General features: G+C 46.0%; 1 protein-coding gene across 7 annotated transcripts in view; it reads right to left on the reverse strand.

The window, feature by feature from the left end:
- Positions 1–24,783, reverse strand: part of DAAM2 (dishevelled associated activator of morphogenesis 2) — a 258,023-nt gene that overhangs the window by 128,310 nt on the left and 104,930 nt on the right. For all 7 annotated transcript variants that reach the window (XM_039529310.1, XM_039529309.1, XM_039529311.1 and 4 more), the window contains one exon: positions 24,317–24,519. In XM_039529310.1, coding sequence (XP_039385244.1) covers positions 24,317–24,490 — 174 coding nt within the window. In that variant the 5' untranslated portion in view covers positions 24,491–24,519. The remainder of the gene's footprint in view (positions 1–24,316; positions 24,520–24,783) is intronic.

Raw genomic sequence — 24,783 nt, forward strand, 5'->3', positions numbered from 1 at the left:
GTGCAGTGACAGTGGCCACCCACTAGAGGGGAAAAGGAACCAAAAAGGAGGAGGTGGGAGAGTGCAGAAGTAGTAGGGACCTTGAATAGCGTCATCTAGAACAGGGACAGAGCTAGGTGAGGAAGCCCTCGTGCCTGGATGCCCAGGGAGCATGTGGGGGAAGAAGAGAGGTTCTGTTGGAACAAATGGGGAGGGAAAAACCCCTCTATCTGTTGTGGTGATTTCTCTACAGAAATGTAGTAACTCTTCTTCCATGTCTTGGATGGAGGGCTTGGTTCCAGAGATTCATGCCAACAGGCTCCTGTACAACACAACACAGCTCAGCTGCCTGGCTCTCAAAAGCATTTCAAGCTGCAAGTGCTCCAGTGAAATGCAGATTAAAGAGACATTTGCCAGGACAGCCTCAGGGAGATGTAAATAAATAAATAAAATTAAATTAAATTTAAAAAGCCCAGTTACTATTCCTTACATTGCACTCAGCTTTCCATTTTTTTTGTATTTTACTTACTGAGGGTGGGATACGTTCAGTTAATTTCCTTTTATGTTGGCCTTTTTACAGACAGACTGAATTTTGATGATACAACATTAAAATCTATTGGAGATGGATTTGAGGTTCAAATATTTCCAGTCCAGTTCTCTGGGCCAAAGGGGAAGATGGCCTGCATTCAAAATGGCTGCAACCCAGGAAAACAAGCGGGGGGAGAAGAGGAGGAATGGGCAGGGAACATAAAACAGTTTTTTTGTGGGATTAAAAACCATACTATGCCCCATGATTTGGCGAACAGTCAACAAATTGTGAAAGCTGGATCTGGTGCTTGGCCGCCATTGTTTTATGATGATATCATTTAAAGTCCAGCACAAGCAGAACAAAAGGGAATCTCTCACCAATAAAAGGCAGCACCTCTCTGAAAAAGTGTTACATTAAATTAATACAGAAAAAATAATGTGGGAGAAAATTAAAATACCCAATGGTTATCTTGAAGAATCTGGCTGCATATTAAGGACTGTTTAGGGATCCCTTCACCCATCTCTAAAATGTAGCCACCTCCATGTGGAACATTGTAGGGCCCACTAACTCTGCCCATCAGTGCTTTAGGACAGGAAGAATAATTCATTCAATTAGAACTGCAGGATTTAGGTGGGCAGAATTTTATATACTCTGAAACAGTGATCCTAATAAACTCCTGAGAGGTGTGTTGGAACATTCTAAGAATACTGTGTGTGTGTGGAATCCCTTCAGCACAGCAGGGCTCTCTTTTAAATCAAGTTCTTTGCTACTTATGTAGCTTTTTCTACTAACCCTTTCTGAATGTGCATGGGAAGGACTTAACATGGTGTACATGGGCTGACATTGAAGACAATTACCAAAATGTCTCTCGCCTGCATTCTTGGCCATTATCTGTTAACTCACCTGGAATCCTATGGGGAACAAACTGATTTGCAAGGTCTTATTACATTAGTACAGTCCAATACAAGATCCTCTTCCTCACCGAATTCAAATTAGTTTGTGCCAATATCGGACCAAGGCCAGTCCTGATTTTTTTATTTTTTTTAATAGATTTTAAGGCCAGAAGGGCCCTTATGACTATTTAATCTGACTACCCGCATAAGCACAGGCCATAGATTTCACCCAATGATTCCTGAATCCAAGAATCTCAAACAGTTCCAGCTGTTGTGTCTTGTCACAACCTACTCTGCAACCTCTTTGGGGAGGGACAGTCTTTTTACCACTTATATGTACAGTGCCTAACATACTAGAGTCCCGATCCTTGACTGGTGTCAATAAGCGCTACTTCAATACAAATAACCAATGATGATAATAAATTGGACTGAAGATGATACTTCTGCATTGTTTGCAGTTGTCATATTGAGATATCTTCTTCTGCCATCAAAGAGAATGTATCTCAAACTTGACCAGAAGAAGATCTCAAGCGCTGTACTTAAACTTCTCAATACTCAGGGCGATCAATGCATTGGCCGTCAATTTAGCAGGTCTAGTGAAGACCCACTAAATCAACCTCAGATCGCTCTCCCATCGACTCCTGTACACCACCTGAACAAGAAGTGCAAGGGGAGTCAATAGAAGAGCATCTCCCGGCAACATTGCATAGCGTGGACCCCACGGTAAGTAGATCCAAGTACATCGACTTCAGCTGTGTTATTCACGTAACTGAAGTTGCATAACAGATCAATCTTCCCCCGTAGTGTAGATAAGGCCTCAGATGGACACTGCAGCATTGTATGTTTAGCATTTCCAACCTTGGGTGGCACGAGAATAGGACATGTCCTCTGTACAGAATTCCATCACAGGCACTAAGTTCATCTCTACAGTCCTAGTATGCTTTTATGTGAGATGATATCTGGACTTATTTTTGCTGGCTATCCATCTAATTCTTGCTCAGGCTCTTGTAAGTTGGGTCATTTTGTGTTTCTTATTTGAGCTTGTCAGATTTTGCTTCAGAAATGGGTAGTAATGTTATATGTATTTCAACCTCCTCTTCCTGCAGCTCCTGGCTTCCCGTGTTTAGAGGTGCTCTTGAAAGCATTCCTGCTAGAAGCAGCTCCTTTCCAGGTCTGTATTTCACCTTTGCAATGTCATGATCATTCTCTGAAGTCTTGGTGGTACTTTGCCCAATAGTTTCTGTAAGACAGCTTACAAAGGTTTATGGTCTTGTTTCTGCCTCAGCTGATTTCAGCCTGCAAACATACTTATGAACCCACTCACAACCAAAAATGATTGCCAGTGTTTCTTTTCCAATCTGAGCATGGTTTTGTTACATTTTAGTCAGTGCTTAAGATGACCTGGGTGTTCATCTTGCAAAAGGACAACCAGCCCGCAACCTCTGAGAGCTTGCACAGCAAACATCATGGAGCCAAATTCTCTGATGGTGTAGGTTGGCATAGCTGAATTGAGAATTCAATCCTTACTCTTTTTTGGTAAATTCAAAACAGGAAGACAGAGATTGCCATACTGGATCGGACCAGTGGTTCATCTGATCCAGTATCCTGTTGCCAACAGTGATCAATGTCAAAAGCTTCAGAGGAAAGCGCAGAAACCCTGCAGCAGAAAGTTTTGGAATAAGCTGTCCCCAGCACATGTTTGTTCCTAACTACCTGAGCTACAGACAGGGCCAATGCAAGGATGTTTTGCACCCTAGGCGCCCTCACCCCCCCCTCACGCCCCTGTCCTGAGGCACCCTCCCCCCGCAGCAGCTCCCCCCCCTCTGCCCTGAGGCACCACCCCACAGCAGCTCCCCTCTGCCCTGAGGCACCACCCCACGGCAGCCCCCTGCCCTCAGACACCCCCACACCCCAGCTCACCCCTGCTACGAGCATGAGCACCCCAAGCACGCCATGGCTGCTTCACTTCTCCTGCCTCCCAGGCTTGCGGCGCCAATCAGCTTAGGTGCCGCAAGCCTGGGAGGCGGGAGAAGTGAAGCAGCCACAGAGTGCTCAGGGAGGAGGCGGGGTAGGGGTGAGCTGGAGGCGGGGAGTTCCCCTGCATGCCGCCCCCTCCACCTTACTTGCTGCAGGCGGCCCTCCCCACGCTCCCCTGCCCCAGCTCCCTCTGCCTAAATGCCAGCGGCGACCGGGGCGGCCGAAGATCCAGCCGCCGCGGTTGCTGCCGAAGAAAATGGCGCCCCCCCCAAATGCCAGCGCCCTAAGCGACCGCCTAGGTCACCTAAATGGTTGCACCGGCCCTGGCTACAGAGTGGCTGGTGCCCTGAAGCAGATGAATGTCTCTCCCTTTCACAATATTTCCATACTAGTACTAGGGACTTTGCCAAATGAGGCTGGAGTGAACAGCAAGAGAGAAGCTTTGCAGAATTTAAAAAACACTTTTCCATAGGCTGCATTCTAATCAGAACATGCAACTAAGAGAAACTAGGGATGAATTTGCTTAATTATGTTACTATGCCCATAGTGCTCTGTAAGGTCTCCTTGTTTCAGGGTCCTTCCATTTGGACAATTACCTCCACCTTTATTACAAACAAATCTGGGGCCAGTGGTTTGTTGACATTAACATTGTGACTTTCTGCCTGTGTGCGCACATTTTACTTAAAATGAACTCTCCCAATGTGCACACCCTCTCATTCACGCTTCCTACCCCTTTCCTCTCTCATACACACACATGCCTTTTCATTTCCCTCTACCCCTCCTCTCTCATTGTCCCCTTATCTCTGTCCCACACAGAAAACAGGCCCTCACACACACACACACTTTGCCACTCTCTCTGTCTTTCCCATTTCACAAGCACCAAGTTTATCTTAGTTACAAAGATCAGTGTAACCCCCTCTTCTGACCTCTCTCCCACTGCCATCCTGGGCTCAGAGTAGGATGGGCCTGCAGTGGATGTATCAAATGCTTTGCACTGGGATCCCAATTCCACAGCACACCAGACCAGAGCTGTTAACATGTCGATTTCTCATCACATAATTAGAGGGACCAATAAAAATTCCAAGCCTCTGACACTCCCAAACGGGATGGCAGAGCCTTGGTCCTGACCAAAAAATTGCCTCACACACTGGGTTTATTTCATTTTGTAAAAGACAAACATGGATTCTAACACATCATAGGATCCAATCCAGTGTCCATCGGCCCTGGAACCCTGAGGAGCCAAGAGAGGGTTTGAGCTGGGGAGGTGGGGGTAAGCAATGCTGAAACGCAACCCAAGCCAAACCAGATAAAAAGCCCTTGTGTCTTTGGGATTGGAGAGGGAGGAGAAGTGGCAGAGAGATGAGGGAGGGGTTGTCAGCAGCATAGTGTGATCCTTTCCAATACAGGATCCAACCAAGTATAGCTGTTATGGTGTTAACAAGTGAACCGAGCAAGACCACATTGCTAACATGTGATTTATATTGCCTGACAGCTACATTTTGGCATGAGAAAATCCCAGGAACCTTTATTTTTTCAGCCCCCATTCTTTGTGCCAGCCCTATCTTGGCAAACTAAAAATGGGTTACACTGATGGCTTTCACATTCTCTCTGCACTTCTCCCTGCCGAGGAGAAAGAAAGAGTGAGAGAAGCCCCATCAAAGGCTCACAGTCAGCAATCCTGAAAGCCACTTCAGAGCCATCCAGGAGGAGATGAATAAAATAATCCCTCTTCAGATCTGATCCTGCCACAGAGAGCTATGAAATCATAGAAGTCAGAAATAGGGAAGATTTATTCGATCATTTTGTCTATCTCCAGGGGACAGTATAGGACTGTTCCTCCACAGTGTATTTTCCAGTGCTTTGTCCAATCTAGTTTGTCACACTGACAAATCAGAAGCAGTGTGCTAGAGAAATCCATGCTTGGAACATAAAGCGTCTGGCAGGATGTGTTGAAAATTGACGACTGAGTTTTCACTGACTGAGATTAAGTCAACTCCACGAGCTGGCTGGTGTTGTCAGCTCATCATAATGCAAGAGAAATTCCATTCACCAAGCTCCACAGCAGGGAAACAATCGACAAGTATTACCTAGTGGATGTTCATACTCAGCAGGCAACACCACCGTCACCTACACAGGTGTAGATCCCTGCTTTTCCGCATGTGCGGGAGGCACATTCTATCTCCCACATGTGCAAGTACTGTGCGGTCTTAGTGCATCACTAACCCATGTGAATGACTCCTCTACCCCATCTTAAACCCTCGTGATCAATAGCAGCTTCTTTAAAGGTACAATGAAATAACTCACTTGTGGGAGGAGACTGGGAAAGAAGCAATATTTTCTGTTTGATTGCCTGAAAGCAATGGGATGTGTGTTTGTGAACTCATTAACAAAGCAAATCTGGTCTTCCATACCTTTAATATGCATACAATGTGCATATGTATATGCCGTGAGCATCTGTGTCAGCCCTATGCACATAATATCCACATACTACATATGGTACATGCCTGCACACATGTACAATGTGATGTCTTACATGTACATGCATGTGTTGTGTGTGCATATGGCATATATGTTCACACAACACACCAAGTGTGTGAAGGGGCACATCTAGTCTGTAACCATCAGTGGGTTGACATAGTTAAGACACTTGAGTGTGGCTCTCACTGTAACTCTGAAATGCAGATGCCTGTAGGTTCCCCCTCTTCCCACCTCCCATTTCCTTTCCTGTCTTTGCAACAAATACTGCTCTGGAAGGCTCCTGGCTAGGGAGGCTGGTTATCCTCTCACTTCAACCAGTGAAAATCAGAAGTAACTTCATTTAAGTCAACAGTGTTACACTTGTGTGAAATTTGTGTACATGAGAGGAGAATCCAGGCCTGGGTGACTTTCTTCTTCCCTGCCACCTGGACTGGCTGTCCATTCCCAAAGCTCAGGACTAGAGCAGAGATCTCACCTGCCAAGGAGAAAGCAGTTTGCTGCCAAAGAGGAATCTCAGTAGCCTCCCCCCGCCCCCACCGCCCCCAGCGCTCTACTGCTGCTTCCTTTCTCCCTCATTAAGCATTGGTTAATCTCTTGTTTATTTCCTAGAGAAATACTGGGTCCCACCCAGATCCTGCTTCTCAAAAGCAGTATCCCAGCACATGCAATTAACAAGGTCCATTCCAACAGGCTGCAGGGGTCCCCTCCCCCAGAGACTTTAGACACCTGCCTTTGTGGCTCTTTAATCCACACAGAAGGAGCAAGCTGGTAACCAGGGCAGGCTGCTGAAGGGCAGCTGGGACAGTCAATATTAATTTACTACTTAAAATTTACATTAATTTACAACTGCAGAGAGACTGACTGTCTCCCTCTCCCTTATCTTTTGTATGTTTTTCACAATCTTGGGTTGTAAGCACTTTGGGGCAAGGCCCATGTTTACCATGGAGCCACTGGGTGTTACCGTTAATATTAAACATCATCATCAAGATGTGCTGTTTCAGCACAAGTGACCCTTCCCCACCCTTCCTCCTCCTCCCCTCGTTCCCCCTCTCCCCTCCCTGCTCAAGGTCTGTTTTTCAGGCCAGAGCCCTTCAGATGACACTCTGCCTGGGAAGCTAGGTGTGGCAAAAGGTTATCAGGAAACAGCCGTCTCAACTGCTACCTTTCCGGCTTCCCCACCCTACCCCCAGCCCCTAAGGTCTCTGCTCTTCTGTTTAATAGGAATGAGTTCAGAGGCGATTCCTGTGCTAGAGCAATTCACAGCTCGGATTGTGCCAAAGCACAAAGGCACACACCTCTTTGATTGCTTCCTGCTCCAACACAGCTCAGCTGGCTTGCCCCACAGAACGTGGGCTGAGAAAGGCACAGCAAAAGAATAATTGCTGCCTGAGCCCCATGCGAAAGGCAGGCTGTGTTTCCAGGTGCGTGGGTACTGCCCTCTTCCCCCCTCAGCTCTATCCCCTTGTGTACATCCTATTTACCATATGCCTCTGCTGAGGCACACACATGTAAGACAAAGCCTTGGCTGACCTTTAATTCTCTGAGACAATATTATGTAAAAGGGTAGGAGAAACAGGGCTAATAAGATTTCCAGAGTGAAATTAAATCGTCAGCGTGCACTCTTGGAACTCAGGATCATAGGGCCAAACTTTGCTCTCTCACACAGGAAGAAACCCAAAGGAATTCTAATCCATCAGGGGAATGAAAGGAGTTACTCCACATTTACACAGGCATAAGTGAAATCAGAAGTTGGCACCAATTCTAGTCAGCTACACCAGATTTGCAACAATGTAACAGATCAGAATCTGGCCCTAATTCCTCTCAAATTTAGTATAGTTATTCTGGATTGACACCAGCACTAATGGGAACACAATCCTTCTCTAACTCAATTAGTTCAGTGAATTTACTTTAGATTTTTATCGATGCAACAGAGAACAGAATTTTCCACACAGACTTTAAAAGGATAGAGACCTGTTAAGTCACATTTAATGTGTTACAATCTCTTCCCTGAATTAGTGAAGAACTGGTATATTTCCTAGGATTAGTGCAAAGTATTTTTAATTGGTCCACACAATGACACTTCCTCCACCTTCCTTGGGGAACTATTCCCTAGGGTAAATACATTCATTGCCTGATGCATGTTGACTGAAAACAAAAAGTGCATTTTAAATCACCTACGTAAACACTATGGTGAAGGTGTGATGGTTGTCCGCAGTTAGCCACTCACACCCTTTGTTAGTCTCTAAGGTGCCACAAGTACTCCTGTTTTTTTTTCACACCCTTGTGTATCTCACTGATCAAAAACCCTGATAACTAGTATGACACCTACTGCACTGACATCATTTGAGCTAATAGAACACAAGCCAAAGATTTTTTTTTCTTTAAACCTTGTAAAGATTAACAGGAAACCTCATAAAACCTGGGAAAAGGAACAGGAGAGGGTTGGGCATTTGGCCTTGTGGATCCTGTGCATTTCTTCAATGTAATTACTTTTCACTATTATTGTATCGAACATTTGTAATACAGACTCATCGCAGTGTAGATGAGGGAGCCAACAGTTTCATACTGACAGATTCATCCAGCTGTTGCTGTCAATGTTGAGATGTAACACTAAAGCCTGACCTCTCTTGGCCATTACAAATCCCATAGTCTTTTCCATGACTCAGGGGTATCCCTGGCCAAATTCCAAATTGGGTATTTACATTCTGCCTACACAAAATTCCTCTTCAGTTTCAGCTGAAGCGCCCCACTTAATAAATGGTTACATAACTTTGATGCATATTGGTAAACACCTCTGGGACAGTGCGGCTGCCCTGTAGTTCTGGGTAAGTGATTCTGTACATAGTCAGCAAAGAGTTTGGGGAGTCCTAAGGATGAAAAGGTGCTATAGAAATGTGAGTTGCTCTTATTACATTTGCACTTAGAGGCTCAGAATGGGGATCAGTGCCCCATTGCGTAAGGCTCTGTACACACAAAAAACAAAGAAGGTCCCTGCGTCAAAGTGTTTACAGTCTGCACAAGAGTTTACACTCATCAGAATTTTTACTAATGAGAGCAAAGCAAAATCTATGAATATGAGACAGTGATGGAGATTTGCTGCTGAGATCCAGAATACAGTAGTTGATCAGGTGTGTTTCACTGTGCCTATAAGCTGCTTGTGCCTTGGCTCATCAGTCGTATGCAGAACTTGATGTAACGTTATCCTCATTTTATAGATGGGGATACCGAGACACATAAGTGAAGTGACTTGCACAAGGCCCCAGAGGGAGCCAGCGCCAGAGCTGGGAAGAGAACTCAGGAGTTCCTGGCTCTCAGCATTGCTCTTGATGGGTGTTCCCTTGTCAGGGACCGAGTTAGACTTGCTGAGGATCAGGGCAGAAACTAAGGAGTGGGCCCTCACCGGCTCACATATTGAATTTCTGCAATGTTTCTGAAGCCGAAGCCCGAGCCCCGCCACGTGGGACCCTGGGCAATTGCTCTGGTTGCTACCCCCTAATGCCAGCCCTGCACAAGTTTTAAAGACCCGTCAGTACAAAATGCAAATAGGCTTCTACAGGAGTGGCCAAGCCCCAGGTGAAAAGCATCGGTCTCTTTCCTTCCCCTGGACATAGCACCCCTAAGGCAGAGCAGCTGTCGAGGGGGCCTGGAGCGATGAGCAACATGGAAATTCCCCTCAAGGGTCTCTCTCCCCTTTCTGCACCAAGAACGCAGGTGGATTTTCCAGTTGGATTCCAGAAGAATGCAGCAGAATGGCTGCTGATTTGCTGCATCTGATGATACCAAAAGCTTTTTCCCCACCCGTCACAGAGGAAGGCACCAACCAGGCACTTACCCCAAAAAGATGGCACACTGCCCATTCTCCCCCAGATGTGATAGTACACAAAGATATTGAGGTATTATAGAGAATTACAGCACCTGCCATGTACACATAAATACTGTATTGCATATCACTCAGGCCATAAGCTTTTCTGATCTCCGTTGTTAAGCAAGATGGGCAGACAGACAGAGATGAAAAGAGTGCAAGAGTAGTAGATTAATTAACTGGGAGTGGATTCAACAAATCAGATTCAATAAATTCTCTCCTACCTCTCTGCTCTCTACTTCAACTTCTTATTTGGTGGGTCCTCCTCCTGCATTGTCCCACTCCTTCATCGGGATCTCACTAAGTTCCATTCATTCCTCTTCTCCATTCACAACATGTCATTTATTTCCACAGCTTTGACCACCTGTATGCTGATGACTCTCAAATCTGCCTGAACAGCCTTTACACCGGCATCCAATCCCACATTTTAGCTTCTTTGTCCCTCTGACATCTCTGCCTGGGACCATCTTGGACTCTTCCTAATCTGAGTTCTTAGATCCAAGTTCTACATGGTTCTCATCTCCTCAGTAGTTGATGGTCTCCATCTCCCTCTCCCTTGCCTCTTGCCTCCTGGCCACAGTCAAATCCTGCCCCTTCTTCCTCTACAGCATTAAGATCAGACCTTTCCCTTCTATCCCTGCAACTAAACACACTCATCCACATGTTCAGCATTCCCCATGTCACTGCAACCCCCACATCGCCCCGCTCCAGTTAATGAAAACCACGGTTGCAAGGATCATCTTACTGGCCTATCATTCAGGCCACACCACTGCCACCCCTTTAGAGCCATCCACCTGCTATCCCTTCAGCACCACATTGAAGGTGAGCACAAGAAAAAGCCAAAGTCCTACAAAACTCTGCCCCTCCCCTCCCTAATTATCTACGTCACTCCACACCCACTCCAATCCACCACCAAAGCCAGCCTCAATTCCCTGCTTGTCCATTTCTCCCCGTACCCCAAACACCTCCATGCATGCCCCTGCACATGGAATGCCCTGCCTGAGCTGGTCCCCAAGACCATTACCCTCCTGCTACCCTGTCCTTTCTCCAACCTCTTCCTATTTTTGTCACCTTCTTTCATTGCATCACATCTGAAATTGGACTATGAACTCCTGAAGGTGAGGATCAGGTCTTATTTGAATTGTGAGGTGCCTCGCATTATTTTGAACTCTATAAAACACTAGAGAAAGACTTTTAGGAACAGCATAAACTGCTACATCCATACACAGGGTAGCTAGATCAGAGAGCAGACAAAAGAATATACTGTTGTATTGCCAGTGCTGCTCTGTTCCCATTGGAGTGGGCTGAGATGGGTATCTGAAGTCAACAAGACTATAAGGAGTGGAACCGCATGGTAATAGAAGTTCATATATAGCAAAACTTCAGGAAAAAAAACCAAAAAACCCAAGGAGATAGTTTGATTTGTACTCAAACTGGTGCTGAAAGACCCAGGCAAGAGGGAAAGTAAGCACGATAGGCTGATAGTGCCAGCCAGTATGTCCATCCTGCACTCTCGGTGTCTTATTTTAACATTTCTTTGCCACAAATTAGAGTCCTAATGGGATGCACAATTTTTACTGTATCAACATCACTGCAGTAAGAAATAGGCCACAGTGTAGCTTTTTATGAACTTCTCGCTCTAACTAATGCAGCTCTTACCATAAGTGCACTTTCAGCTATGTCAGATCATGCAAGCGTTTTCGACTCAGTTGATAATGTATTAAAGACATTGTGGAAGGATGATTTCTTAGCAAATGCACCAACACTAACAACAGCGGAGAGATCCTATCTTCTACACAACCTACAAGCATTCAATAGTGGACTGATGTCAAATCAGCTTCTTTGTACATCACTCTCTGTTCTGAGAAAGTCACACCGATGGGAACTCATAGCAAAGCTTGCATTTCTACCAGTTGCTCTGTTCTCTACCCTCTTTTTGCTGGTGAATACACCTGCTCCCGTGCTGCTGAAATTCAGTAATATTTCATTGAAAACAATGGATTGCTAGGATGGATGAAGCGCTTTCCCTCAGCACAGTAGGGGCATCCTACACCTCAAACGTGTTTGCCACGGTGAGTGAGTCCTATCTGGGACATTCTCTAGGCACAGCAGGTGCATCCCACCTGGAACGTTTCCAAACATTTCATGAGCATAGTGTATGCATACTACCCAGAACTTTAAGCAATATAGCAAATACCCTCTACCTGGGGCATTCAGTAGCAGCCAGTCACCATGGAACAAGCAAAACATCACATGGGCCAGATGCTCAGCTGGTGGAAGTTAGCATAGCTCTGTTGATTTCAGTAAAATAATATTGATTTACACTAGCTGAGATCTGGCTACAAGTTCTGTGATAAGGTAGCATTCTAGCAACACATTCTGTGAGGTGATCCATTCATGTGGTTTCTCTTTGCACTAACTGTGAACAGGAATTTCACAAACACATGGGTAATGTTGTGACCGCTGGCTTCCCCACACCCAAGACCTGGAAACACAAGCATAGACCCTGATTTGTGCTTACTTATAGAAACATGCACTCAAAGCAAGACTTGCCCATGAGAATCAGGCTTTGTGCATGAGTTAAGCAGATGCACATGCTTTTGAAAGTCTGGCCCTGCAAGACCAGAACCTCAAAAAAGAGTAAGTCTGTCGGATAGGTTCACCAAGGATTACTGCACATCAGTGGCCAAGGCTTTTAACGGACTACAACTGGGCAGTCCACCTCTCAAGCCCCCACTCATGGTCAGGCGTGGCTTTGCTGCACCCTGCTTCAGTTTCCCTCATTCCCTCAGATTTCACACACAGGCTTCTTTCTGTGCAACCCAGGATCTGGGCTAATTAATATCGAAATTTCAAACAAAACTCAAAGACCCACAATAAAATTCAACCCAATCCCTTGCTTTTAGTTGATCTCTCCCAGCTCTACCTGCCAGGAATCTCCTCCTCCTGGTGTGTCAAACTTTCCTGGCAGCCCCCTGCTCGCTGCAGCTCTTCTGCAGTCTCTGCCACAGCTTCCTTTTTATAAGGACCAGATGCCTTCCCTTAAACCCATTTGGGCAACAGGGAATCAGTCACAGGTGCACTGGACCTCACCCTCTGTGAAAGGGGCCAGTCACTCTATGGCACTCCCATTGCAGTCTCTCACCATGTCTGGCTTTTCACTTTTTCTTCTCCATAAGACAGGAAAGAGGGGAAGTGTCTGAAGGGAGTGAGCCACACGGCACAAGCAAGAAGAGCCTTTGCCTTCAAAGCATGGCTCGCTTAACAGCTTCAAAAATCTGAATCAACAGCCCATCACATAGGCCAGTGATTTCAATGGAAACGAATCACATCTGACAGCAGTGTAGAAAGCTATAATCTGGCAGCTACAGTCTAACCCTTTGTGGTCTGGCTCCCCTCAGCTAGGAAGGTACTCCACTACTGCAGGGCCCTGCTGATCACCTCGGCCTTCAGAGGATCACCTCAGATAATGACTCTAAGACCCATGTCCTCTTCCTGGCCCCACCTGATATCTGAGAAATACAAGTTAATCTCTTTATTGGGATTTTTCTTACAGCCTCCACTGAAATGTTCCCGTTTAACAGCCTCAGGGAAAGGAGGCAGTAATTAGGAATGGGTAAAGTCTCTGTTGGTCCAAAGCCAGCAAGTCTCCTGCTCTACTGGAACCAGAGCTGCTCATATGTGAATGAAACGGAGGGGCCTCTCCAGATCTTGATTGCATTTGGCACAAGAGCACTTTCCTGGTTAATTAGGAACAGTGATTCAGTATATAAATGTATATCGGGAGTGGGCTCAGGCAGTGAAAAGGCCACATGTCTGGGAGGGGGAAGGGGGAACAGAGGCATTTTAAAAGTATATTTTCAGTGAATTTTCTACTGATCAATGGCCCTGCTAACTGAAAGGCCTCTATTTAGCCACCAAAGTGGTGCCGTATGAGCGGGATCAATTTAAGCTATCCAAGGCTGGATTAACCCATCACTGGGCTCTAGGCAAACATATGTTTGTGGGCCCCTACCTTCTAATATGAACCTGGGCACCAGGTTGTAATGCCACTTGCTCAAATTTGACCCAGCTACTCCTCAGTTATGACAGAGGATTGGCCAGGCCAAACTTGAATAAGTAGCACACGGGATCGCAGCAACACTCAGGATGCCCCTCTGTCATTACACGAGGGGTGGCTAGGCCAAATTGGGCTCCCCCGTCCCTGGAATTTGGGCCTTAAGCACATGCCTAGTTTTCTTATGCATGAATCTGACCCTGAAGCTACCCACAAACACCTCCCCAGAGCCAAGTAGGATCCTGATTTTCTGTTTTGCAGAAAACGCTTCAAAAACTTGGAATATCCTTTCCAAAACAGAACTAAACCAAAAATTTTGAAGTTTCCGGTGAAATGAAATTCTGAAAAGATTTCATTTTGGGGGTAAACGCCACATTGTGTGTCAATAAAATACAAACATTGCATTCTGCTTTTGACTTTCTGTGTATGATAAAATGTAAATGTTCCACCTTATCAGAGCACTGTTCCTTTCCCGCCCTTGGAAAATAAATTTTGTCACAAATCGACTCATTTCTGCAAAACGTGTCACTTTCAATGAAACAGCATTTTCTGAAAGGGAAATATTCCATTGGAAAAATTCTGCCCAGTGTATTTGTACACTTCCCCAGCCAGCATACCCCATCTGTGTCCTGGGTATCACCAATACAGATAGGAGCCCTCAGTCTCCAGGACCCAGTCAGTTTTTCACATTTTTTCAGAGGTAGAGTGTCACCTAATACCATTTGCAGTGGTGGGTCTTTTGTTTTGCTCTTTCAAACATGGACCCTTGTCCACTGGGAGCTGGACTGATCACAGTAAACTCCTTTAACACAGGCTACTGAACAGCCACCATGGCTTTGGGGGGAAACAGCAACAGCATCACTAAGTCCTGGTCTACACTAGAAAATTAGATTGGTTTAAATACATCGGTCAGGGATATGAAAAATGCACACCCCGAGCGGTGTTGTTAAGCTGACCTAAGTCCCCTGGTAGACAGAACTAGGTTGATGGCAGAAATTCTTCCGTCGACCTAGCTAACACCTCTTGGGGAGGTGGATTATCTATGCCAATGGGAGAAGCCCTCCCACTGGGATATGTAGCGTCTATACTGAAGCACTACAGCATTTTAAGCATAGACATACCCTGAAGGAAAGATTATCAGCTTTTCCCTTTCTCTCCAATTCTCCTTATAACCTCCCCTCAGTAACTTTCCTGTATTCGCTACAGGTTAGCGTTACCTGCTGACCGAGTTCCCCGGTCAGCCCCAGGTTCTGATATTGCTGGATTTGTCCTTCATCCTATAGAATTTAAAAAACACCCTGGATTTCCTTTAAGGAGAGAAAAATCACTTTTGGCAATAGGACACAATGCTGCATTGTGACAGAATGCAATGTTGACAGATATGCTGCACTGTAAATCAGGCACATTTTTCTCTTGTGAGAAGAAATAGCAAATGTGGAAAGAACACATACTAAGCAGGTGAAGGCTAGATATAAAATACTGTACTCAGAGTGACTACATGATGGTAGCCAACGTAATACACGGTTATCAGAGTTAAGAAACTGTATAACAAACACAAAAGGTGGCAGTTAGGGACAGGTGAACCAGTCCAGTGAATATTAGAATTGTCACAAATGTTTGCCCATAAGGTAAATGATGCTGAATTAACCGCCCTGGAGATAGAGGTCCTATGCAGAACAGATACAGTAGGGACAACAGTAGTACATGCTTCCCATACTAATCTCCTGCAATGTGTCTGTCCTGGAGGATGAACATTCGTGGGAATTCAGGCTTCATGGCCCATTCATTCCTTTGTCTCTCTGACAAGACTGCCAACAAGAATGCCAACTGTGATGCGCCTACTGGGAACTGAGACCAACCAACTCATTTCACATCCTCTATGACACAGCCATCCAAATGTTACAATATTTAGTCACTGCCAACTTTGGGCTGCATCTAAATAGGTGACCTAGAAATGAAAACCTAAAAGACTGGATATGGGGCATGGAGGTTATCTACTCCCCTCCCCTCCCCATTGTTCATTCTTGTAATGGAGTAGAAACAGATGGAGGATTTCAAAGCGTGGTTTCTCGCTAGGTGCCCATTTGAGCCCCTTCCTATCTTGTCTAACCAAATAAAGGTAGGGAGAGGTTCACTACCCCAAATAACCTAGGGCTCATCCTTGCACATATTCCTTCATTCTGAAAGGACTAGATTCCCTCAACTTCACCATGAATAGTCCCATCAAAGTACCTACTTGTGTGGGTTGCACAAACACAGCATCAACCTGAAGGGCTGAGAGGGCCGGCAATCTCCACCAAGGATTCAGTAAACACTACACACACTATGCGCCTACAGTTGGGAGGATGGCTTGGGAAACAGCAGTACCAGCACTCCTGGGAGATTGGGCCACCTGCTATGGCAGTCACCATGGGACAAACTGACTAACAGGGACTTACACTTCAGTGACATCCTAGGACGTTCCATGTTTAGAATCCAGTTTATCCAACCCAGATGAGAACTGAGTGAGTCAAGAGGCCACTGCAGGTGGAAATGGACCAGGAAAGTGTTAATTCAGGCTGTTTGATACCCTAGGATAGAGGTTCTTAACAGGAGCATCTCAGTGACCCTGTGATGCAGGGAGAGAAATAGTCATTCCACTCACTTCTAGGCTGGATGGCAAGAGCAGTGATCATAGGCAGAGAGGCAGGTTTCAGGCAGACTGGAAGTACTCAGGCAGAGTCCAGCCCGAGAGGCTTTTTGCACCTGTGTAGGGGAGAAAAAGCTTCTAGGCCCCTCTATGAGGCACAACACAACACAGTAGAGCTCTCTCAACTCAGAAACCAGGAGTTGTTTGAGGTGCCAAGGAAACCAGCACAAAGGGTGATGTGATGTGAAGTAACAGGAGAAGGAAAGAGGAGCTGGATTTTTGGTAATAGATGGAAGGGACGGTCAGTCCCTAGGTTACCAGGTAGTGCTGCACATCACTGTGTAGGTGAATCGAGCTTGCTTGCCAGTCACAGTTAATCTCATTCCCAGGGTCAGCAGATGTTGGGTCCTGGGGAGAAAAGTTCAGTACTTGCCCCCCACCACACACACACACACCTGGTCTTTCTGCAGCTGGGAATGCTGCAGAGGAAGAGAGACTGGATACCCAGTCTTTTGCTGCTCAGGCAAGGAATCCTGCTGGAGCAGTAATGGAGACACAGGTTCAATATCTATCTTGCTTACCACCTAGGCCAATGAGGGCCAGGAGTCAGACTGGGCGTGCTAGGGGAGAGAGCAAGCTACCCTCAACTAAGCAATGACCTAGCTCTCCAGCTGATTAGGGAGCAATAGGGTCTGAAAAGGGGGGAGAGGTTTAGGAGGGAGTCCTCTGTATTCAAAAGGATGATGTGGGGTGGAAGGTAGAAGGAAAATGATGGAAAATCCTAAAATCTTCAGACACAGAGTGAATGGAAATTCTTTGTTTTAGAAAATGTCTGGAAGGTCAAAGCTGTTTCTATTGTTCCTTGGCACAATACCAACTTCATTAAACAGGACACACTCAGGGAGGTTAGGCCCAAAGTTGAGTTATGGATTTTAAAAAAACAAACAAACAAAAACGAACGCAACATGGATAGAAATGTTTCATTAAATTAAAAAAGTAAATTAGTTTTTTTGTGGGGCCAGAGAGAGAAGATGGATTTAACCATTCCTGTTCCTACTGGAAACCCATCATACAACAGTATTGCATGCAAGAGAAACAGAAAGTGAACCTGAATTCCATCTAAATTCAGTGTCCAAGCTGAGGATGTATCACAGCCTCGCAGTACCTATGAAGTTCAACAAGAAATTGAGGACGGTGGGGGGAGGTTTAAGTGATTTCCCCTTGATTTGCAGTAGATTTTAAAACAAATCTTCCAGATTTTCTGTCGTTCTTCTTCTGTCAATAAATCTGTGTAAAGGAAAGTATATGCTCATAGCATGGCCACATTTGCCGGCAGGCACACACTGGGGAGACCACCAGCAGCACTTCGTTACAAGGCAGCATGCACAATGCCAGCAAGGGGTGGGGAGGGAGAGAGAGAGAGAGAGCAAGCACAAGAGAAGGTGGAGGAGAGTGAGCAAAAGCAATCTAGAACTGTAGGCCAGCGCCAGCTTTATCATTTATGGGGCACAAAACCACCCCACAGGTGCGTCAGTATGCAGGGCCTCCCCTACTCTTGTTCTACCACCAGGAGAGGTGGAGGAGAGAATCTGGCCCCAGATGTTCCTTTCCCTCATGAGGCCAGTAGGGCCACAGAAAGAATTAGGGCTGGCCCTTGAGATGCAAAGCTTAGCTGAACTAGGGAGGCCCCAGAAGCACAAGGACCAAAGTGGGTGTTTGCTTTGTGTCACAGACTGGTGCACTGGACATGGACATGTTACAACAACAACAAACAACAACAGCATTTGCTTCAGAACTTGTGCCTATCTCTGTGGGCAGATGGCTTGGTGAGTTAACATTCCCACTAGGAAACCATACATGCCATAGGCAGAGGCAGCACCCACTGAGATCAGCTACGGCTTTAATTTGCCCCCATGAGGGGATTGAAAAGCCTCCTTGCTTTCACTGAGAACCTGACTGGGGAGATGGGACCCCAAACATACCATCCAACTGCTAGAAAAAGTATCCCAACACATGCCAAACTCTGTCTCCCAATTTGAAAGACTGGGCTTCCAAAAAGCTAGCTGTTTGGAGATGAAGTTAAAATCATGAGAACAGCAGACACACATCTGACTTACAATATCCCATTACATGGGCACCTGAGGGGATCCTTCACAGAAGATACTTCCCTCAGAGTCAGGTGGAATGTCCAGAATACTGAATATTTACTGGGCTGGAAAATAGCCATGCTGAAAAATATCCTGTGAACTAAGGTTGGTTTTTCCATGTTGTCATCTAAAATGTGGGACAATGCCCCAGATTTTAGCTGCACAAGGGGAGAACAGGCTTGGGCTTTTAAATGAGAGATAAATGCAATCAAGTGCAGGAATATTTTTCATTATACCCTTTTACAGAACAGATGGCACAGGCCAAGCCATACCCTCTGGGCATGCTCCAGGGAGTGCAATGCAATGTTTGTCTCACTAGAGATCTCAGACTGTCAGTGCCACCATTTCGCTCAGGGATTTGGGTCAAAAGGCTCCACGGTCATATCTGTTTTTTGTCTCAAAGACCATAAAGGATAAACAGTGGGGTGGCTGGTATACAACACAGAGCCTTCCCAAGCACTTCCAGGTCGCTGATTTACACTGGCACATTTACAGACTGAACCTTTCTAATCCAATTAAAATCTCATCTCAGCCATCAATACAAATGTGGTCTGTTCTATTTTAGTGTTTCAGAGAACATGCATTAGCCTGCAACTGTGGGTGAACCAGGTCTCCTGGGCAAATCCTGCAATCTACCAGCCTAGTTTCTATCACAGGCAACCACATTCAGAAATCCTTTGCTATTGTCCTCTCTACCTACCTACTTAGGAACTCATACAACTTCCCTCACTGTAGTATCTGAGCACCTTCCAAAATTAAGCAACACTTCCTTATCCTTCTGAAAGAGAGCACTTTTCTCCCACAACTAAGTCCCCCAAAAATTACGGTTCTAATAGTATTAAGAAATACACAGAAATGGATTTCATTTCTTTAGATTTCAATGGTTTATTTTTAAAAAAGAAATACATGCCCATTTCAGGCTCTGGGCATATTTACAAATGGTACAATACACACACACACTGTAGTGGGGTAGTTGCCCTGCTTTGGCAGAGGAGGGGTTAATAGCAGCCCTTGGAGAGGCTGCACAGAACCCAGCCAATCAGAGAAGGGCAGAAAGGCAGCCAATCAGGGCCAGGCTTAGCCCTATATAAAGGCTGCAAAGCAGAAGAGACAGGAGTCTCTCCCTCACCAGCAAGGGAGGAGGACTGGCTCCCAGGGATAGCACCTTAGATTGAGCAGTGCTGGGCAGGCTTAGGGGAGCAGGGGGAAAGCTCCAGCCTGATACCTGCTAGGGTAAGGCCCCTGAAAGGGCAGAGAAGGTTCAAGGGCCAGAGGGAAGTGGCCCAGGGAGTGCGAGCAGTAGAGGGGAGGACATGGCTGCTGCCAGAGGGTCTCTGGTCCGGGACCCAAAGCAGTGGGTGGGCCTGGGTCCCTCCCCTCCCCTTACACTGCACCTGGCCGTGGAGGAACATGGCCCGATACAGACTATAGCTTGCCCCGAGACAAAGGGCTAGACTTTGGGGCTGCAGTTGGCCATGAGGGCAGGTGCACATTGAGGAGTGCTGACACCCCCCCAGAAGGGGACAGAATCGAGTAGGGCACAGCCGGAGGGCTGTGTCCAGAAGAGGACTCCGCAAGCAAGGGAGCAACGCGGGTCCCAGACAGCACAGCAGAGCAGACAATGGGTGAGACCCCACCTGCAGAGGGTGCTCCACAGCTGGACAGAGCTAATTCCTGGCGCAACCATCAGGAGGCGCCACGGTGGTGAGTCTTCAGCCATTACACACACACACACACACACTGGGGTGGGGGGGATTAAGGGTGTTTATGGGCCAATTTGTCATGGTATGAATCCTCTTCGCTCTAAGGATGAAACCAAACTTCTGAAGGACAACGAAGCCATCAATTCTCACTGGAAAGAACATTTTGAAGATCTCCTTAACCATAATTCTATAGTTGCAGATGAAGTCCTTGAGCAAATCCCTCACTGACCATTTAAGAATGAGCTCTGAGACCCTCCGAATTTGTATGAGGTACACAATGCCACCAAGCAGATTAACAACAAAGCAGCAGGTCTCGATGGGATCCCCGCTGAAATCTTTAAAGATGGTGGCCCAGAGCTAATTCGACCGCTTTACCTTCTTATCCTTAAAATCTGGATAGGAGATATCCAGTGAAATGAGGAATGCCCTGATTATTCGCTTTCTTGAAGAGGGTGACAAAGTGGATTGTGGAAATCATCACGGTATCTCCCTCCTAGCCATTGCAGACAAAGTTCTGGCACGGATGCTTGCAACCCGTCTTCTGCACTTGTCAGAAGAAATTTTACCGGAGTCAGAGTGATTTTCAACCATGTTGTGGAACTGCAGATATGATCTTCACAGCACGACAGCTGCAAGAAAAGTGTCAGGAGCAAAACTGACCACTGTACAAGGCTTTTATTGATCTAACTAAAGCCTTTGATTCAGTGAATCACCGTGCCCTCTGGACTGTACTTTCTAAGATTGATGTATTTATCAGGACATCCAATGTCCTAAAATTGCTTCATAACATGAAAGCGACTGTTCTGAGCAGCACTAGCTCCCAGAGTGAACCTTTCATAGCACAAACAGGAGTCAAACAGGGCTGTATCATTGCTTCAACCACATTTGCAGTTTTTATTGCTGTCATATTTTACCTAATTGCTGGGAAGTTTACAGATGGCATTAAAATCATTTACAGAATGGATGGAAAGCTGGTCAAGCTTAGCAGGCTGAAAGCCAAGAGTAAGATTTCCACAATATCTATTGAGGATCTTCAGTATGCTGATGACAACACAATCTTTGTCCTCTCTGAGAAAGATCTTCAAACTATCTTGAATGTGTTTGCCAATGCTTACGCATGTTTTGATTTCACTCTTAATATCAAGAAGACTAAAGTGCTCTATCAGCCCTCTCCAAATGAGGTATTACATGCCCTATCTATCAAAATCAATGGAGTGGCACTGTAGAATGTTGACCATTTCCTTTACCTTGGATGTCATCTTTCATCCAAGATGAATATCAATCAGATATTGATGCAGAAATTCAGCATCGCCTGAGCTGTGCCAGTATAGCTTTCCCACCCCCACCCCCATTTACGGAACAGGGTTTTTGATCACAACATTTGAACAGACACCAAGCTTCTTGTTTATCAAGCTGTTATTCTCCCAACACTGTTGTCCAGGTTTCGGACCCATACAACCTATAGACACCACTTGAAAGTCCTTGAGAGGCACCATCGCTGTGGCCTTCGTAAGATTCTGAAGATCAAATGGAAAGACAGGCACCCCAATATTAGTGTTCTGGAAGAGGGAAAGACCACCAGTATCAAGGCAATGATCATCCGTCAGCAATTTTGCTGGACTGGTCACGTGGTCCAGATGCCAGCCATTGCCTCCCAAAACAGGTCCTGTTTGCTCAACTGAAAGAAGGGTACCGTAACATGGGTGGACAATGGAAGCGTTATAAGGACTTGCTGCAGGACAACCTAAAAAAGTGTAACATTGACCCTGACGCTTGGGAGACACTTGCCCAGGATCGCTTAAAATGGAGTGAAGTCCTATGTGATGGTCCCCTGCATTTTGAACTTGCTTGCCGACAAGCTGAGGAGGACAAGAGGCACAGGAGGAAGGAGAGACTGGCTTCCAGTCATGGTCAACAGTCTCCTGCTGAGCCTGAAAACATCTGCCCTCATTGTAACAGAACTTTTGGTTCAAAGATTGGCCTTATTAGCTACCTGAGGACCCATAACTCCCATGGAAGATGATCATACTTGGTAACGAGTGATCACCCATCATTATATCTATATCATATATACACAGTCTCCTCCCAGAAATGCTTCCTCCCCACCAGAAAAAACCTGGCAGAGCATCATAGACCCTGCAGTGGGACTTGAAGGTCAGCAGATCCAGGTTCTGGCAAACCAAGGTGGATAGCAAACACTGCAGGGATGTCCCGTGGGGAAAATAGCTCTGTGCTTTGGTTGACTTCAGCCATCATAATATGACATTGATAGAAAGACTGGCTGAGCTAGCCAGGACCAGCCATTTAAAGATTTGTAGGTGAAAAATTAAACACAATAAATTGCACACACAAATAAACGGCAGCTGATGTAGATCACAGGGCATTAGTGTAATGTGCTCCCCATAAGAAACACCAATCAGCAAGCAGGCCGCCATATTCAGTGTCATCTGCAGTTTCCAATAGACTAAAGAGTAACCTCATATAAAGCACATTATAGTAACCCAGTCTCAAGCTGAGAAAGGCCTGGGTCAGTGTGGTGATATCCACATCCAAAGGAAAAGGTTGCAACCTTCTGACTAACCATATATGATGCAAAAACATCTTGGCCACTGCAGCTGTTTGGTCATCCTGAAGCAGCTGAAGAGCCTTTTTGCCAACTATTTGACAATCAGGCATGTAACTCCAATTGAGGGAGCCAGTATCTTCTTTGCCAATACTACTGACTTTCCCCACCCACCAGCATAACCTACGTGTTATCTGTAGTCACACACATCTCACCCTTATCTAAACCCCAGTCTTGCCCAGACACCAGATAAGCTGGTCAACTGCATCGCATGGGTCCCGCTGAGTGTCCTCTTCCTACTGTAGACACCATAATACAGTGGTCTTCAACACGGTGCCCGCCAGGGCATCTATGTGCACCCGCATACTGGCCGGACAAGCATCCGCCGAAATGACGCCGAAAAGTGGCGTCACCGCCAACATTTGGCTGATTTTCGGCGGCATTGCCTCTTGACGTTGCCGCTTCTTGGCGGCATTTTGGTGGATGCTTGTCCACTGGCCACAGTCCTCGGTGGCTCATTGTCTGGCGCCCACCACCCAGGAAAGGTTGGGGACCACTGCCATAATACATATTGTCTCCATCTCCCCCCAGTGGCCTCACATACATGCTGAACAGGAAGCGGGGAGGGGAAAGGAGTGGCCATGAAGAACGGAATCCTCCAGCACACATTAGAGGAACCTTGGAGCAACTGAGAAATTGCTCAATACTGCCCCTTGTTTTCAACTGAAAAACTGCTTCCATTCCTGCTAAAACCTACAGCTGTGTCAACACCACCTCATGGCCAAAGGTATCAAAGGCAGATGACAGATGCAACAAAATTGCCATGGTTACTTGTTTCTCATCTGTCACCAGCAGGAAATCACTGACAACTATCATCTCCATTCCATACATGGGTCAAACCTCCAAATCTCCTGGTGTACTCTCTAACAGTGCATTTTATCCCAAGGGAAGCCATAGGAAATTGATCTCTGGAGCAATGATCAGGGATCAAAGTACTAATGCCACGATAGCCTGATTTAGGGTTGGGAAGCAATTTCTCCCAAGGCATATTGGTAGGGCTATCTGCCTAACCCTGTAAGAAAGAATCACTGTTGATAGTGATTTAATCCCATTCATACCTGAAATAATATTGGTGTCCAAGCAATCGTCCATCTTCTCCCTTGGAATCTTAGCAAAGAACTATTCAAGGCAGCAGTTACACAGCCTTCTATTCAAGAGTGATTAACTAAACCCTACCACAATGTAGGAAAGTGGTCTACACCACTCACTGGAGGTTTTTTCCAGCTCCCAACAAGTTATGATTCCTTATTATCATCATCATCTATGGTTTGCATCATTACAGCACTTTAGAGCCCCAGTCATGGGCCAGGACCCCATTGTGCTAGGTGCCACACAAAACACAGAACAAAAAGAGTCCCTGCCCCAAAGAACTTACGTTACCCCACAGGAAAAAACTCTCCCACACCCTGTAAAACATAAGGTCAATGGCAGAAACTCACCACAAGTTCGGAGAACCTAGCATTGAGCTCCTCCGCTGGTGGGATTGGGACAGAGAACTCCAGGAACTGGAGGGGGTTATTATCCTTGAGGTTGATTTCAGGGAGGTCGCTTCCCCCGAAGCAGCAAAGAAACCCCAAAGCATGACGATTCCTTTTCCGGGGAGCCATGGTCATGGTGTGAGATGCTATCTACTGATCATGATCTGCAGAGAAGACAGGAAGAGAAGCCATTAAATGACAATCTGCACCATCCAGCACAGGTTATTTGTGGTTATCATCACCATCAGTATAACAGGAAGAGAACAAACTGATCTGTCATGCTAAGAAACAAAATTAAAAAAAAAGTGAGCCATCTAGATGGACTGATTAGTCAAGGCTTAATACATCACCACCACCACCTCCCATGGCTATATAGCATCTTGCATCCCAAAGCTTCCCAAAAGGTTTGACAGAGCTAGGCTGGGACT

This window comes from Mauremys reevesii, linkage group 3, assembly GCF_016161935.1.
Source record: "Mauremys reevesii isolate NIE-2019 linkage group 3, ASM1616193v1, whole genome shotgun sequence".
In the NCBI taxonomy this organism is placed as follows: Eukaryota; Metazoa; Chordata; order Testudines; family Geoemydidae; genus Mauremys; species Mauremys reevesii.